Raw genomic sequence first — 16,699 nt, forward strand, 5'->3', positions numbered from 1 at the left:
ATTTAGCACGGGGCGCGGTGGGCAAGGATCACGTGGTGCAGATAAACAGAAAATGGCAGCTACTCATACTAAGTGCAGAGGGAAGTATCCGGGTGACGTGGACAGGTTTGCAGTACCAGACGATAAAGTTAGCTGGTCTGTTGAGTGGCCGGAGTATAAGCCCGTAGATTACACTGCTCCCGTAGTTGAAAAAGGACCAGTATGGGCGGACGTGGATTTCAGGTACTTGAAAGCAATTTGAGCGAATACTGTAGCTGAAACACCGCATATATGCACCTTTCCCTGGCCGGGTAGGGCAGAGCTATGACCACAGACCTCTATGCTATGACAAAGCCCCCACGTACCCTTTATGCACTTGTCAATTTCACGCTTCCCCCCCCCCCCCCGGGGATACAGGGGATTTGACAAATCGTGGTGTCAAATTCCCCACTAGTGGGGCAAAATCGGCTGTCAAATCCCCACTATGTCCCCTCCCCCATAGTAGGGGATTTGACAATTACCTCAAGGATGACTAAGCGCATGCATATTTCATGCATGCAACTAGTAATAAACCTGCCCTGTAGCTAGTAAAATTATATCAAGTGTGATTTTATTGTTTAGAAATGCAACTACCGAAAATTGGTCAGTGAATTGGACAACTGTCAATTGCCCCAGGGGTGGGGACAAGAAGCAATGTTGAATCCCCACCTGGGGTGTGGGGACGCCCGGGGGTGGGGCATGAAATTGACAAGTGCATTAATAGTGCACCAATCAACCCCCTCCAGCAGCAAAATTCCTTGGTACTCACATTTCCTATGGATGCTATAGCGGCATAACTATACTACAGTATCTGTGATGGTGGCCAATGACCCACACCTGGGGACCATTTGTTGGTAAATAGATGATATGCACACTATTACTCAAACGAAAAATGATCAATTAAGCGAAGACGCGCAAAACTCGACGGTGACTTACAACTGGAAGTTCCATACAAAAATACAGGGAGCAAATGCGGCTCGAGCAATAACTCACCACTCAAGCTAAGGACAGGCCATCTCGCTTGCCATGCACTTCTTTCCGTGCAAAAGAAGTGTATGGCAAGTGAGATGGCCTGTCCTTAGCTCGAGTGGTGAGTTATTGCTCGAGCCGCATTTGCTTCTCATACTTTTGTATGGGACTTCCGATTGTAAGTCACCATCGAGTTTTGTGCCATCTACGCTTAATTGATCATTCTATTATGGTACGCATATGGTCTATTCCCCTGTTTAGGGTGTTGGACTCTCTCATATCCCTAAATCTGTACCGGCTTATCCAAAGTTGTCCCTGGGTTATTATTTTTAAAACACGGGCATCTTGTCACCATGCAAATACAAGCTTTAACATGTTTACATCGATATCACTGGATATGCCAATGATTATTGCACACACTACATCCCTATCCACACATACTCACTATAACATAGCCTGTACAAATAATATAATAGTGGCCTTTAACTTTGTGGTGAGCACAATCCTGTTATGGATGTGTCAATGATTATTGTACCTACCCTCTCCACTGCTTATTTTCTTGGAAAGGTGGGTACATAATTGTAAGCTTGCTGTGGTAGTTGATAATTATATCCTGATTATGTAGGAAGGTCAAACCAGATGTCCCTCCAAAATACAACGAAGTAGATGGTAAGGTTAACAGAAAGAGTTTCACCGGCAACTACAGTATAGATGAGACCGGAGTACCAAGGTACACAATAGGTGTGTCATCTACACCATGCTGAATGATTTGTGATCTATTCCAGGAACCCTATTGGAAGGACTGGTATGGTTGGTAGAGGGTTACTAGGGAGATGGGGTCCTAACCATGCTGCTGATCCTATTGTCACCAGGTATATAGGGACCATGTGTACAAGTAGTAGTGATACACCGATTATTACTTACCTGATGTTATCGTTTTCATAACAATAAGACAAATATAAAGTTTTAAAATGGCAATTTCATGTGTAAACATAAACATCAGATCAATTATCGGTATCGGCCATTATGTGAATTCAATAGTGGATAATCGGTAAAATTTCTTATCGGTGCATCACTAACATGTAGTGTGTGTATAAGTGGAAATATTGGCAATTAAAAGAATTGGCATTTTGAGACGAAACACTTCAGTTTATTATAGTGTTATTAATTTTGTGAATCCTTTAAGCTAGTGCACACATTTTGCAGCATTGGAGTGCACATGATCCTGGTTTTAGTTGCATGAATAGTGAATACATATACTCAGTTGATCCTGTGTTCAAGATTTCCATCATCCATGTGTAAATGATAGATGATAGAACTACTCATGTTTAGAACAGAGGATGAAAATGCCAGCAACTCCTACATGGTCATGCAGGAATGGAAAGCATGTTCGAGGGCATGTCATTCCACTTTGCAAATGCTTGACACCTCATGCTTCAGATAAATGCTTTGCAGCATTAGTAGTAGCACTATTTTCCAAGCCATACTTGCCTATTTCAGCATGCTGCTCAAGTAACTGTGAGTTGGGTATCATTTTTAAATTCGCTATGATATATGTAGATAATACGGTATAGAAGATTCGGGTTGTGAAATATTCAGTCAGTGGTGTAGCAGGTGTGCACAACAACAGTCCTCTTTCTTGTTAAAGGTAGAGCAAGGTTTCGTGTCAGGCAGCTAGCTTGTATAAGATTCACTGTAACAGATATGGAAATTGTTTTTTCCCAATGCTAAACACACATGCTACATCATACATATGCAGGTACACAGTGCATGGATATTCTCCCAATTTAAAGATATAACATGCGCAATTCTGCTGTTTGTGGACAATAGCACATGACATATTACTTTAATGTTTACTTTTAGATGGAAACGAGATTCATCTGGAGCCATAGTGACCAAAAATGACAAGCCCATTCTAGAGTTTGTGGCCATCAAGAGAAAGGACTGTGGTGAATGGGCTATTCCAGGGGTAATTTTGTTTGTAATTTTTTTTCATTATCAAGTTACAGCTCACTACTTGAGAAAAATAATTTAGTTCCTGTCACTAAGATGTAGCCGTACATATGCTGTTGGTATTCCATTGTTTTAGGGCATGGTTGACCCAGGAGATACTGTATCGGCAACACTGAAAAAGGAGTTTGGAGAGGAAGCCATGAACTCTCTTGAAGCTAGCCCTGAGGAGAAGAAGAAGATTGAGGAGCAAGTTCACCAACTATTTTCACATGGTAAAGAGGTATGTGCACCACTGCTCATCACCAATAATCTAATGACCAAGACTATAGCTGTGACCTTTCAAGTGGTGCATAACATATAACATGATTGTTGTGTAGGTGTAATTGTACGCACTACTGTTTACTGTAGGTGTATGCTGGATATGTGGATGATCCCAGAAACACTGACAATGCATGGATGGAGACAGTGGCAGTGAACTTCCATGATGAGACTGGAGAGGCATTTGGCAAAGTCAAGCTGTGTGCTGGTGATGATGCTGGAGCTGTGGCATGGAAGGAACTGACATCTTCCCTGGCACTTTACGCCAGTCATACAACATTCACTGGCAAAGTTGTAGAGCTCAGGAACGCTACCTTCTAACGTTTATTACTCAATCAGTACGGTGCACGCTAGATTACCATGTATCGTAAATTATTTTCCAATTTTTAAAAAAGAATTCTAAATGCAAGTATCTATTGAGTTGTAGCATATCGGCGGTACTCGTAAATAAGCGCAGGCGTGGGAAGTTCGCTTGATGAAAGCTTCAGGATTACTCCGCATGGCTATTGCTCAAACACACGCTAAGTGCAGAGGAGATTACTCTGGCGGTGTGACTCGCTTTCCAGTACCAGACGATAAAGTCAGCTGGTCCGTTAACTGGCCAGAGTACAAACCAGTGGACTACACTGCTCCTGCAGTAGAGAGAGGGTCAGCACGTACAGACACGGATTTCAGGTGCGTGAAGATATAGCTGACTTAGTCTAAAAATCCAAAGTTCAATGCTCATGCTGCAGTTTCCTTGAACAACTTCGTGGCAAAACTTTTCAAAAAATATAGTCTGGCGGGGAGTTTAGTCCAAGAGGCAAGCCTTAGTCACTTTCTGAAGTTTAGTGTTACACCAACTCTAAGTTTGTACAAATGTTTTTCAGCAGCGAAATCAATAATAATTACTTGATCCCAAGATCAAAAAGTTACATCAAGTACTGGGCAATCAAAGCAATAATATAAAGCTGGTGTAGCTAAAATGTCAATGGATCAAGTATTGTTTTAGCTCAGGTCAAGGTAATATCAGCCAATAAAATGCCTTGGTCCTGGTCACCATGTATGTTATGAAAGTGACTACTCCTTATATGGTCTTACCTCATAAAGATTTAAGGCCTGTAGTACACTACAAGTAGCACGGGTATCCCTGGGAGATATTGTGTTCTTGTTACAGGAAAATCAAACCGGATGTGGCTCCTAGATTCAATGAAATTGATGGCAAAGTTGACAGGAGAAGTTACTGTGGAACATATACCATCGAAACAAATGGAGTACCAAGGTCTGTATGATATTGTAATGGACCTTATTCACTGATATAAAAATGGTCATTATGGTGCTGCATGGAATTTCATTGTTATTACAGGTACACTATAAGGCCTGTTACACCTGATCAACAGGTACAAAATACAACAATAACTAGTCACCAATGTATATATTGTTAATCATATAGTAGTCAATCAATCTCTTGTTGACATGATTGGGAGTAACGCGTTACTTATCGTAATATTCTTACTTTTGTGGTAACAAAGTAATATAACGAAATACGCTATAAAAACAGGTAATGTAACGCAAGCTACTTTACTTACAAATGTAACGCGTTACCTAAGTAATATAGTTACTGTAACGAGTCTAATATTACGTAATATTATTACTACAAGTAACGAAGTTACTAATTTCGTTAGTTATCCTCTGAGTAACGCCTAGCCACAACAAAGTAACGAGGCCTACTGAATGAAGCTTATTCACCAGCTTCTTACTTATAGCCAAAATTTGCATATTGTCCAACAACGCAATCATGTCACGTGATAAAGTGGTAGTTTCACACGTGACAGCTTAAGGCTGTGGACGCAAAGTAATATAATATGTAATATTATTACAGTTACTTTATTTTATGGGTAATATGTATCTGTAACTAAATAATTCAGTTGCAAGTAATATGTAATATGTAACTAGTTACTTTTACAAAGTAACTTGCCCAACACTGGCTTTGGGTAAGGGGTTAATGACTCTTGTAAAAAAAGTTCTTCCTTACATCAGTTCTGGAATAATTCTTTTAAAAAGCTTATATGCATGCCCTCTAGTTTGGTGGGTATTACTTTTAAAAAGTCAGAAAAGTCCATATCGTCAAGAGTTCATGCATTGAAGCCTCAACTATAACAGTCATTGAAACTTAATGGTGAGTACGCTGTACATCCCTAACACATTGAAAGTGACTATACTGTAGGTATTGTATCATAACTTTGAGATTCGTGTTTGTACAGGCTATACTACAGTAGGACACTTTTTATATTATGAACTCTTGATATTGTATTTACTGTGTAAATTTTATATACTGCTAACATGTCATCCCTGTATCTCCCGTATTGTAGTGTTAGTAGGTGAAGTGCTTGTAGCCTCCCCAGATAGTCTAAATGTTTTAAGGAATCAACCATTCTGGTAGCCTCCCGCTGAATATTTTCAAGTTTACACATATCAGTTTTGTAGTGGGGCCCCATGTAAGATAACCATATTCTAAAATGGTAATCTTATGTGGGGCCCCACTATATAAGATAGTGGGGGCCCATATAGTCTCCCCAGATAGTCTAAATGTCATCCCTGTAATTTCATATGGGTAACCACAGGAATATAATTTATCCTGAAGTCTAAACACCAATAAGTGCTTACAAATTTCAAGATACTGGTTAAATTAGTACCTGGTATAAGTACTGTGTCTCCTTTGTTGTTGTGTAGTATTTACAAACTTTCCACGCAATTATGGCCACTTTATGTTTGTGATGCCATTAGATATCAGGTAATACATATAGTATAGTGGGGTGGGGGTCATTCTTTGTTCATTGTGAGTGAGTGTTTGTCTCAGTGGTATAGCCAGACCTTCAAAGATGGATGGGTGTGCATGCACAAGTTTCACTCCTTGCAAGTAACTATCACAAATTGTGAGTCTATCTTTAGTGGATTCTATATGTGCATTTGTTTTAAAAGAAACTCTAGTAATTATAGACGGCCAATGCCCCTCTCGAATTATCCCATCCCTCCAAAATTTTGATCATGTGATGCTATACTCTAAACAGAAAATTAAGGCCATGAAACTGATCTGGATCACGTGATGTACTTGCAAATGCTGATTTGCTGAGTTATCAACCAAAGTATATAGCACAATTCTGTCATTAAAGCAGTGGCAAGTGGGTGCCACCATCCTGACAAAAATTAGGTAGACACATGTCCACCCAGACCCACTGTTGGCTACGCTGCTGGTTTGTCTTCAAACAAACATCAGGGTTCCACACCCTTGACGAAACAAAAGCACACAAAATTGCAAGATGGAAATTACACAAATTGATTATCATACGTACAATAGTAACTGTATAGTAGGGACCACAAAGGAGTAGGTGTGGCCCATGAAATAACATCACCCAAAGACCAGCCTCAATTTTCCCTGACGACAATGAGGCAGTATTGGTTAGGTAAAACTAAGCCCAAACAAGCTTTCAGATCGACCCGAAACAAGTTCGTACGGAATTTTAAAAAAAAATGTTTAATAGAATTTTCTAGTGACTGACTGACTGATGTCTTCAGACAAGCATAACTCAATAATGGCTAAGGCTACAGGCTTGATTTTTTTCACTGTTTGATGTCGCTTTGGCCCAAGAGGTGCCTTTTGGCATACCGCAGTACGTACAATGCATTCTTCATGGACTTGCCAGTGTCCTCCTTTATGTCCCATTCATCTTTGCTGACAGCGAAAAGTGTCGATTTGGCGGTAGCACGTGATGGTTTCCCTTCATAACGGAAATTGTCTGTAGTGGCCATTTTGATTGCAGAGGTGTTTTTCAAACAGTTCTTGATTCGTACTGCTGTTTAATGGGTTGAACATAGCCGAGTAATGGATACTTCACTTTTCAAACGATAATCGATATAACTGGGGCGTGCGGCACCATTTCTTTTTTTTTTCGGTATGCGTGAATTGCAGAGGTGCTTTTCAAACAGTTCTTGATTCAAAATGCTGTGTAACGGGTTGAACATAGCTGACAACGCAGCGTAATGGATACTTCACTTTCAGATACTAATTGATATAGCTGGGGCACACGGTGCCATTTCAGATGCGGTATGCGTGGGTTCACCAGACATATTAATTATTTACATAAAAAATTAACAAACGAGTACACAAAAAAATTGGAGTTTTCAACTAGAGTAGGGACCATAGCACATCGATAAAAAGTACTGAAACAAGCTGGAGTAGTGCATGATATTAAACAATAAGAAGTGTTATATCCCTACTGTGCATTTCCATTATGGTATCTTGAGCACAGTAGGGGTATAACACTTCTTATTAATTTAATATCATGCACTACTCCAGCTTGTTTCAGTACATTTTATCGATGAATGGAAATGCACAGTAGGGATATAACACTTCTTATTGTTTTACTGTGATTTAATATCGTGCACTACTCCAGCTTGTTTCAGTACTTTTTATCGATGAATGGAAATGCACAGTAGGGATACAACACTTCTTATTGTTTTACTGTGATTTAATATCGTCAAAAGTCCTTATTATGGACTCTTGATATCGTGCACTACTCCAACATGTTTCAGTACTTTTTATCGATGTGAAATGAAATGGAGCACATTTACTTGTGTATACAAGATTTTGTATTTGTGTGTGAGTTATTGTGTATTATTTCAGGAATCCTGTTGGAAGGACTGGTATGGTTGGTAGGGGTTTGCTGAGGAGATGGGGTCCTAACCATGCTGCCGATCCTATAGTCACCAGGTATGTGTTGTCGTAACCTCATTAGCAGGACCAGGGGCTTATAACCAGGTGCCTAAGCTCCAGGACCACCTTGAGACCAGCAATTATTATTGCTCAGAGGTGGAGGAAGTACTTGGGGGTAGTGTTACACTGATATGAGATTTTGCTGATAACCGATCTGATTATTGGTGCAACACTACTTGGGGGGGCTCAAGGATAGAACATATTTTGCTGTTAAGCATTATGCCCAACTGCTTTATTAGAATATGTGACTGTTTTATTAGCTCTATTTTGGTTTGGAGAGGGGAGGGGGCACCTTCTGCCTCTGTTGCTTAGTAACAAATTTGCCTTTTGAGCTCATTAACTACATGCTTATAGTACTCCATGCTTGCTTGACTGCTTTAGTAAAGTTCTACTCGGCCAATGGGTCCCATAATTAGGAGGCCTGGGGTGTTGCTACTCTAAGGGGTATGTGAAACTAACCAAAAAGGTGTTTAATAACTTTGAGGCAAATTGGTAACAATGAAAAGTTATATGGCTTTAAGAACTGTTGGTAATAGACCACCAAATTTGTTCTGTGTGAAGTTATGAGTAAGACTGTGAGAATGAAGCTTGTAGCATTGAGAATAAAAATGTGCCAAATCATCAAACTGGTTGATCATCATAGCATCCAATATATTATCAATATGGACACTTGATGGTCAGGACACTTATTTGTATTGGTGTATGCGTATTCAGACTCCTGTATCAGGACACCTCTCTCAGATGGACACTTTATCATGGTCCCAATGTGCCCAAATATAGGGGTTCCACTGCACGTACACTCACTACCCAGGAACCACTTTTGACTTGCCTGTATAATGTACAGTACAATGACAGCCGTTTTTATTTTCAGATGGAAACGAGACTCATCTGGAACTGTTATGAAAATGGCTGATAAACCGATACTGGAGTTTGTAGCTATTAAAAGAAGAGATTGTGGAGAATGGGCTATTCCTGGGGTAATAATGTGTGCTTTAGTGTTAGTAGTGGAGCACTCTTGTGTCTGTACCATATTGGAGGATAACCTTACTGTATTAATTTTCAGTGCTAGTTTAAAGCATGTTGATGCCTTCTTTTAGGGCATGGTTGAACCTGGGGATACTGTATCTGGAACACTAAAGAAAGAATTTGGAGAAGAAGCAATGAATTCTCTTGAAGCTAGCCCCGAACAAAAGAAGAGAATTGAAGAGCAGATTAATCAGCTGTTTTCACAAGGTCAAGAAGTAAGGGACAACTTGTATGTGTGTATGTCCTAATATACTGTGTAGCTGTAGTCTCCATAGCGACCTTGTCACTTTGGTTTTCCTTTTATTTACCAAATGACATAATAAAAATTAGTGCGGTTTGGTATTGCTTACCTGTGGTGTAGTTTTAATTAAACAGTGGTGTAGTGTACTATAGTGGTGTAGTGTACTATAGTGGTGTAGTGTACTATAGTGGTGTAGTGTACTATAGTGGTGTAGTGTACTATAGTGGTGTAGTGTACTATAGTGGTGTAGTGTACTATAGTGGTGTAGTGTACTATAGTGGTGTAGTGTACTATAGTGGTGTAGTGTACTATAGTGGTGTAGTGTACTATAGTGGTGTAGTGTACTATAGTGGTGTAGTGTACTATAGTGGTGTAGTGTACTATAGTGGTGTAGTGTACTATAGTGGTGTAGTTTTAATTAAACAGTGGTGTAGTGTACTATAGTGGTGTAGTGTACTATAGTGGTGTAGTGTACTATAGTGGTGTAGTGTACTATAGTGGTGTAGTGTACTATAGTGGTGTAGTGTACTATAGTGGTGTAGTGTACTATAGTGGTGTAGTTTTAATTAAACAGTGGTGTAGTGTACTATAGTGGTGTAGTGTACTATAGTGGTGTAGTGTACTATAGTGGTGTAGTGTACTATAGTGGTGTAGTGTACTATAGTGGTGTAGTGTACTATAGTGGTGTAGTGTACTATAGTGGTGTAGTGTACTATAGTGGTGTAGTGTACTATAGTGGTGTAGTGTACTATAGTGGTGTAGTGTACTATAGTGGTGTAGTGTACTATAGTGGTGTAGTGTACTATAGTGGTGTAGTGTACTATAGTGGTGTAGTGTACTATAGTGGTGTAGTGTACTATAGTGGTGTAGTGTACTATTAAGAAAGTTAGCACATTGTGACAAATAAGCTAGCACTAGTCTCGCGTGGCCAGACCGCTTTTTTCTATGTGGGGAAAAAGGGTCTGGTGCAACTCTAATAGCTGTTTACTTCTGAGCCATCCCCAGACTCTGGGGACGCTAATTGAATAACATTGGCCGCAAAGGAGGTGCTATGACATCAGTAAAACAATGAAATATTCGTACACTCCTGCTCCAGTTGTGAGTCTTGTTACATGATGAGGATGAACTAACAAGACACTATACAAGAGACATCGAAGCAAATTAAGATTCATTTAAAGGATAAACAGATTGAAGCCATCTCGAGTTTACTTACTGACGTCATTGGCGCCTCCTTTGCGGCCAATATTATTCAATTAGCGTCCCCAGACACGCTCAGAAGTAAACAGCTATTGAAGTTGCACCAGACCCTTTTTCCCCACCCAATACACAGAAAAAAGCGGTCTGGCCACGTGAGACTAAGCTAGCACATTGTGAAAAATGTAGCTCTGTGGTCCCTGCTCGGAGAAGAATAGATTTTTACAGATAATTTGGCTGCCAGGTTATGCAAGTAGCACACCAAGTTCGTGCTAACCACCCCAACCATTCCCTCCAGCAGGGTTTCTTTGCATATTGCAAAGTTTTGTACCAGTAATATCACTTCATGATATGAGCCATTTGAAGCTCCTAAGAGTGACAGTTGCATGGCACTGAAATGAAACCTTTGTCAAGACACATTGTGGTACATAACTCTATAGCCTTGGGGGAACTGTGCCACCAGCCCTGACAGCCCTGGTGAAGTCCTTGTGGTTGTAGGCTCTAGATAGAGACAATGATCACAGCTCAACACATACCAGGTGTATCCAACATGACAGTAGACAGCAAGCAAGTTAATAGCTAAAATGATTGAAACACTTTAATGGAGAGAGCAGTCATCTAATACTTTACTAGAGCAGTCTAGAATTTGTTTTCAGGGACTGCATTGAAAGCCTGTGAATTGATGGACTATCATAGCTGGCATAGACTAGGTAGATAGACTAGCCAATTAGGAACCAAAAACATTTTTTTAGAAGACTCAACCATTAAACATGAATAGGTTTAACAAGTATTCTAATCAACTGACAGTGCCGAGTTGTACCTGCAACCTCAGGGTAAAAATCACATGATGGGTATGTGGTAGCTGCAGTATGTATATGTGACCGGGTCTGCAGAAACCCGACAATGACACAAGCCTAAATTTTCGGTATAGGCTATTGATTGCAATGGGTAAAATATTTGCGTAAATGAAAATAGATTCCTAAAATTTATAAACGCTTTTTTCTTTGTGAAGAAATGGTGTAATGACAAAAACCTGGATATCATCTTATTCAACTACTCAAGGGGAGTTCGAAAATCTTTGTTTCATAGCAGTAGACTAAAGGATACATGAGTTATGGGCATTTGTTTACGTCATATCGAAGCGATCATGCACGATTGATCTTTCTTCACTGATTTCATCTCTGTATGTAGTGAAGAAAGGTGATAGAAGGAAAAACTTACCCAGTAATGGACTCCCATATTCATGGCGAATACGATGGTGTGAGTTGCAAATCTGTACTGCATTGCATTTGTAAGTTACAGTCATTTTGCAAGCACCTGTAATTTATTTTCCCAGTACTTGCTGTACAATTGATCTTTCTGTTGTTGCTACTTTGTAGGGCTGTAACTCCAAAAGTTGTTGGCATACAAGGCTGAAACTTGCCAGAGCATACACTTAGCTAAGTAGATTATAAATGTTCAATAATAAAGAATTTGAAAAATGCACCATTATGTTGGGTTATTTGCAGATCTGGTCACATATATAGGTGGCTCCCAAGAGGAAACTATAGCAATATGACCAGTCATAGGGACTCCTCTTGGAACCGTCTCAGCTTGACAAGCATACTGCTGCATGCATACCCCATTATATGACTTCCTATCTGGAAGCAGCAGGTGCAGTTCCAAAGCCTGTGATAGGCACTGTCCGTTCATTGTGTCATAATTGAATCCTTTAAGATTTTTATGGTTTCTAGGGAGTATCTAACTTTCAGTGTTAATGACTTGGCTAGTAATTTATGCCAGCTATAGTCCATCAATTCACAGTTTCTTGACTGCTCTATTAGAGTGTTTGAAGCATTTTAGCAGAAGAAGCATTGTGTTGTGAAATATAACCAATATATTAACATGGTGGCCTTTATCAAACATTTTCTGTTCATCACGACCTGGAATTCTGCTTACCTGCTTTTTTCAGATCCACTTCACCATCTAGTCCCCATGTTTTCAGGATGTCTGTATGGTTGAAATACCTTCCTGAGGGGTCTCCAACCACTGTTTGAACTGCTTCAGGTTGATGACAGGTCTCATCTGCGCATTGGGCTGTGAGAGACAGCATCCTTCTAAAGGAGAAGGGACTCTATCTCTTCTCTCAACCAAACTACTTGTTTCTGGCCTTTTAGCACTGCACCTCCTTGAAGGATATAACCTACTATGGTATTTAGTATGATCCTCTGTTGTCCCAGTTATCTACAAGAGAAGCCAACCTCCCTGCCATCATCACAAAGACTCCGTTAACTTTGATGGACTTTTGAACCCATCTTTGTGCTTTCAGCATTGACAGTTTGTAAATTGTGACATATTAACTTCAGTCCCTACCCCGTATTCCTTTGGCTGGCAAAGTGCGAGGCTACAGTTGAGCATAGTAACTGAAGTGGTATAAGGGGGTTTTTAAAAACCCTACGAGCTCCAATGCTAGTACCTGGAGCCTTCACCTTCTTTTTAAGTATGTGTGGGTTCACCAGTCATAATAATGTTACAAAAAGGTAAACAAACAAGTATAAGGAAAAATCAGGAATTTTAAGTTCAATTAGGGATCATAGAAATAAAAAGTAGGGAAACAAGGGAGGTAACCTACACCTTCAGATATACTAGTGGACATTTAATCCCTAATTCAGTTTAGGTCTTGGGTATATACTGAAGTAGGGATTAAATGTTCACTAGTATATCTGCAGGTGTAGGCGGGTGTTACTATTCATTGGACTGGAATACTGGACTGGACTACTGGACTGGCATATTTTTAGTATTTGCACATTCTTTAGTTGGATTTACGAAGTCTTGCTAGTAAGTACCCTTAGGGCACCTGCTGTTCACTTCTAAATGCTGCAGATGAACAGTGAAATATGTAAATACTATCTCTTAATAATTTCACTAATTAATGTTCATTATGCCACTATACAGCACTTATTCCTTACCCTGGTGTGTAGTAACACTGCAGGCAGTGCAGCTGGGAATGTGACAGCAATAGTTAACCAGCGATCAACTTGCCAGTAGACAACATATCCTTAGAGCAAGCTTGAGGAGCAAGCTAGTATCGTGCAGCCAGACCTCTAGTTCAGTGTAAGGGTTTATATACTGATTAGAGATTTTTCAGCACAGGCGCTTATAATTTGAGCCCCTGCACTGAAACAGAAGTCTGGAAGCAAGACTAATGAGACTAGCTTGCTCCTCAAGCTTGCTCTAAGGATATCTTGAAGGATATTGTCTACTGGCAAGTTGATCGCTGGTTAACTATTGTTGTCACATTCCCAGCTGCACTGCCTGCAGTGTTACTACACACCAGGGTAAGGAATAAGTGCTGTATAGTAGCATAATGAACAGTAGCAAAATTATTAAGAGACAGTTTTTGGGCGTTACTATTCAGTGGACTGGACTACTGGACTGGAACACTGGACTCAACTACTGGACTGACATATTTTTGGTTTTTGCACATTCTATGGTTGGATTTATGGAGTCTTGCTAGTAAGCTAGCACTCTTAGGGCACCTGCAGCCCACTCAAACACTGTAGACGAGCAGTGGAACATGTAAAAACTGTATTTTACTGTCCATTATGCCACTACACAGCACTTATTCTTTACCCTGTAATGCTGCAGGCAGTGCAGGGAATGTGACAGCAGTAGTTAACCAGCGATCAACTACAATATCCTTCGAGATATATCCTTAGTTTTGAGGAGCAAGCTAGTCTTGCTGCCAGACTTCTGTTTCAATGTAGGGGCTTATCAATTAAAGACTAAAAGCTCCGCCCGTGCTGAAAAATATCTAATTAGTAAGCCCCTGCACTGAACTAGAAGTCTGGCCACACGAGACTAACTTGCTCCTCAAGCTTGCTCTAAAGATATCTCAGAGGATATTGTCTACTGGCAAGTTGATCGCTAGTTAACTATTGCTGTCACATTCCCTGCACTGCCTGCAGCACTACAGGGTAAGCGTAAGGAATAAGTAATAGTGGCATAATGAACGGTGAAATACAGTTTTCACAAGTTCCACTGCTCGTCTTCAGCGTTTGAGTGGGCTCCAGGTGCCCTAAGTGTGTTAACTTACTAGCAAGACTCCATAAATCCAATTATAGAATGTGCAGAAACCAAAACTATGTCAGTCCAGTAGTCCAGTCCACTGAATAGTGACACCTAACAGGTTTTCGCATATTCCACTGCAGCATTTAGAAGTGGGCTGCCAGTCCAGTAGTCCAGTCCAGTGTTCCAGTCCAGTAGTCCAGTCCAGTGTTCCAGTCCAGTCCACTGAATAGTAACGCCCGGTGTAGGCGACCTCCCTTGTTTCCCTACTTTTTCTATGATCCCTAATCAAACTTAAAATTTCTAATTTTTCCTCATACTTGTAGATTTGAGACTGCATATGTGAGTGAAGCCCCATAAAATATTTTTAAAGTTATTAGATTTGATAGATTGGGTTAGCACTTAGCAGTATAAGTGTCAATTCTGTAATGTCATGTCTGAAAGGTTGTATACAATCACTGGACTGGGCTAGTGGACTGGACTGGGCTAGTGGACTGGACTGGGCTAGTGGACTGGACTGGTGGACTGGACTACTGGACTCAAGTTTTTTTTTCTTTCTCCTGTCTTTTAAGCACATATTTGGGCAATTGGTTGTAGCTATTGTTACATTTAATGTAGAACATACAGGTGGACCTGTCTACATTGCACTCCCTGTGTATTTTAGCACAATTAACACAATGAGCAGGTATTATTTGCCAATCAATCTTGAAAGAGACTGCTGTTAACTACATCAATGTGTTTAAATGAAAATATTTACTCATCTGTTTCACAGTTAAACATTTCTTTCATGATATGATCTCCAGAGAGTCATGCATGACTATCATCCTTCTTATCATGGAGTATAAATCGTACAGGACATGTTTAACAATAGCCATGTATCCTAATACAAGTAATGGTCTTCCGAGTCAGCAATTATCCGCAGTGACATCATAATTGACTAAATGGCCGTGTTTCGTACGTAATCACTAAAATGAGCTTTGTTTATGGATTTCACAACATGGAACTATTGTATAATAAAGGTAAAAGGCTAATTAGCATGATGTGGCAATGCGAAATAGTCCCACAAGATGAAACCAGACTTAAGTTTGTCTTGTAATTAAGTATGTATGCCTCACCTTGCCCCTTGCTGCAGTATGTAAACGTTAACATAGCGAACCGCCATCTCTCCCAATACCCTCTGTACAAAAGTGCCCACACTATTGGCCACCATTTTGTGCTTTGACGTCATTGCGGATAATCCATCACTAGGCGATACATACACCCTGTATAGCTGCAGCTGGGAAAAGCTGACATATTCTGGCATGGCTACACTGCTTTCTTTTGTGTGTGGAGGTGGGAGTGGTCTAACTACATAAGATTAGCATATTTTATATAACAAACAATACCAATATTTGGTGAAAAGGGAAAAAAAATTCAGTCCAGTCCAGTGATTGTATATAACCTGTCTGAAAGCAGTTTATAGCTACAAAATTATGCTGATCAACACAAAAACATGTGTACAGGTAGCTAGCTATGTATATATAGTCTCTTTATAGATAATTTTACACTAAATTGTTACCGAATGCAGTCTCTGATCTATATTTCAAAATTTTCCTTGGGGGAGGGGATGCCCCTAGACCCCCTAGAACATGCATGCTCACGTACATGTCAACCTTATGGCTACACCTACAAAAAGGCCTTGATATATATGTAAACCTCTATCCACATTATCCCACTACCCCCATGTATTCAAGGTCATACATTTCAGCTATCATCAGTCAATGTTATGATGCGAAATGACTCTTAGGTGTATGCTGGATATGTGGATGATCCCAGAAACACTGACAATGCATGGATAGAGACAACAGCTGTGAACTTCCATGATGAAACTGGAGAAGCATTTGGCAAGGTCAAGCTGTGTGCTGGTGATGATGCTGGAGCTGTGGCATGGAAGGAACTACATTTTTCTTTGCAACTCTATGCTAATCATATCAATTTTATTAAAAAGGTTATAGAACTGAGAAATGCTGCTTTTTAGTTGTAAATAATAATCATTGTTATCTTAAGCTACATACGGATTTATGCAAGCTGCATGAATGTAAAGCATTATGAAGTGGGTGATACTCAACAAGGGGGTTAGACTAAGTTGATGGTGTAAGTGCTATGAGTATATACATTCCACAAATGGCTCAAGCTATCCA

The 16,699-nt window shown here is 40.0% G+C and overlaps 2 protein-coding genes across 2 annotated transcripts; both read left to right on the top strand.

Annotated features, from left to right (window-relative positions):
* The first annotated feature begins 1 nt into the window (after position 1).
* Positions 2–3,678, top strand: LOC136244169 (ADP-ribose pyrophosphatase, mitochondrial-like). Its single transcript, XM_066035706.1, has 6 exons — positions 2–222; positions 1,613–1,717; positions 1,773–1,859; positions 2,851–2,956; positions 3,077–3,220; positions 3,349–3,678. The coding sequence occupies exons 1-6, from the start codon at positions 53–55 to the stop codon at positions 3,577–3,579; spliced, it is 843 nt and encodes a 280-aa protein (XP_065891778.1). The 5' UTR covers positions 2–52; the 3' UTR covers positions 3,580–3,678.
* Positions 3,674–16,568, top strand: LOC136244168 (ADP-ribose pyrophosphatase, mitochondrial-like). The gene is made up of 6 exons (XM_066035705.1): positions 3,674–3,933; positions 4,415–4,519; positions 7,922–8,008; positions 8,883–8,988; positions 9,109–9,252; positions 16,306–16,568. Exons 1-6 carry the CDS (start codon positions 3,734–3,736, stop codon positions 16,534–16,536), a joined length of 873 nt encoding a protein of 290 aa, XP_065891777.1. The 5' UTR covers positions 3,674–3,733; the 3' UTR covers positions 16,537–16,568.
* Positions 16,569–16,699: the final 131 nt, after the last annotated feature.

This window comes from Dysidea avara, chromosome 14, assembly GCF_963678975.1.
Source record: "Dysidea avara chromosome 14, odDysAvar1.4, whole genome shotgun sequence".
In the NCBI taxonomy this organism is placed as follows: domain Eukaryota; kingdom Metazoa; phylum Porifera; class Demospongiae; order Dictyoceratida; family Dysideidae; genus Dysidea; species Dysidea avara.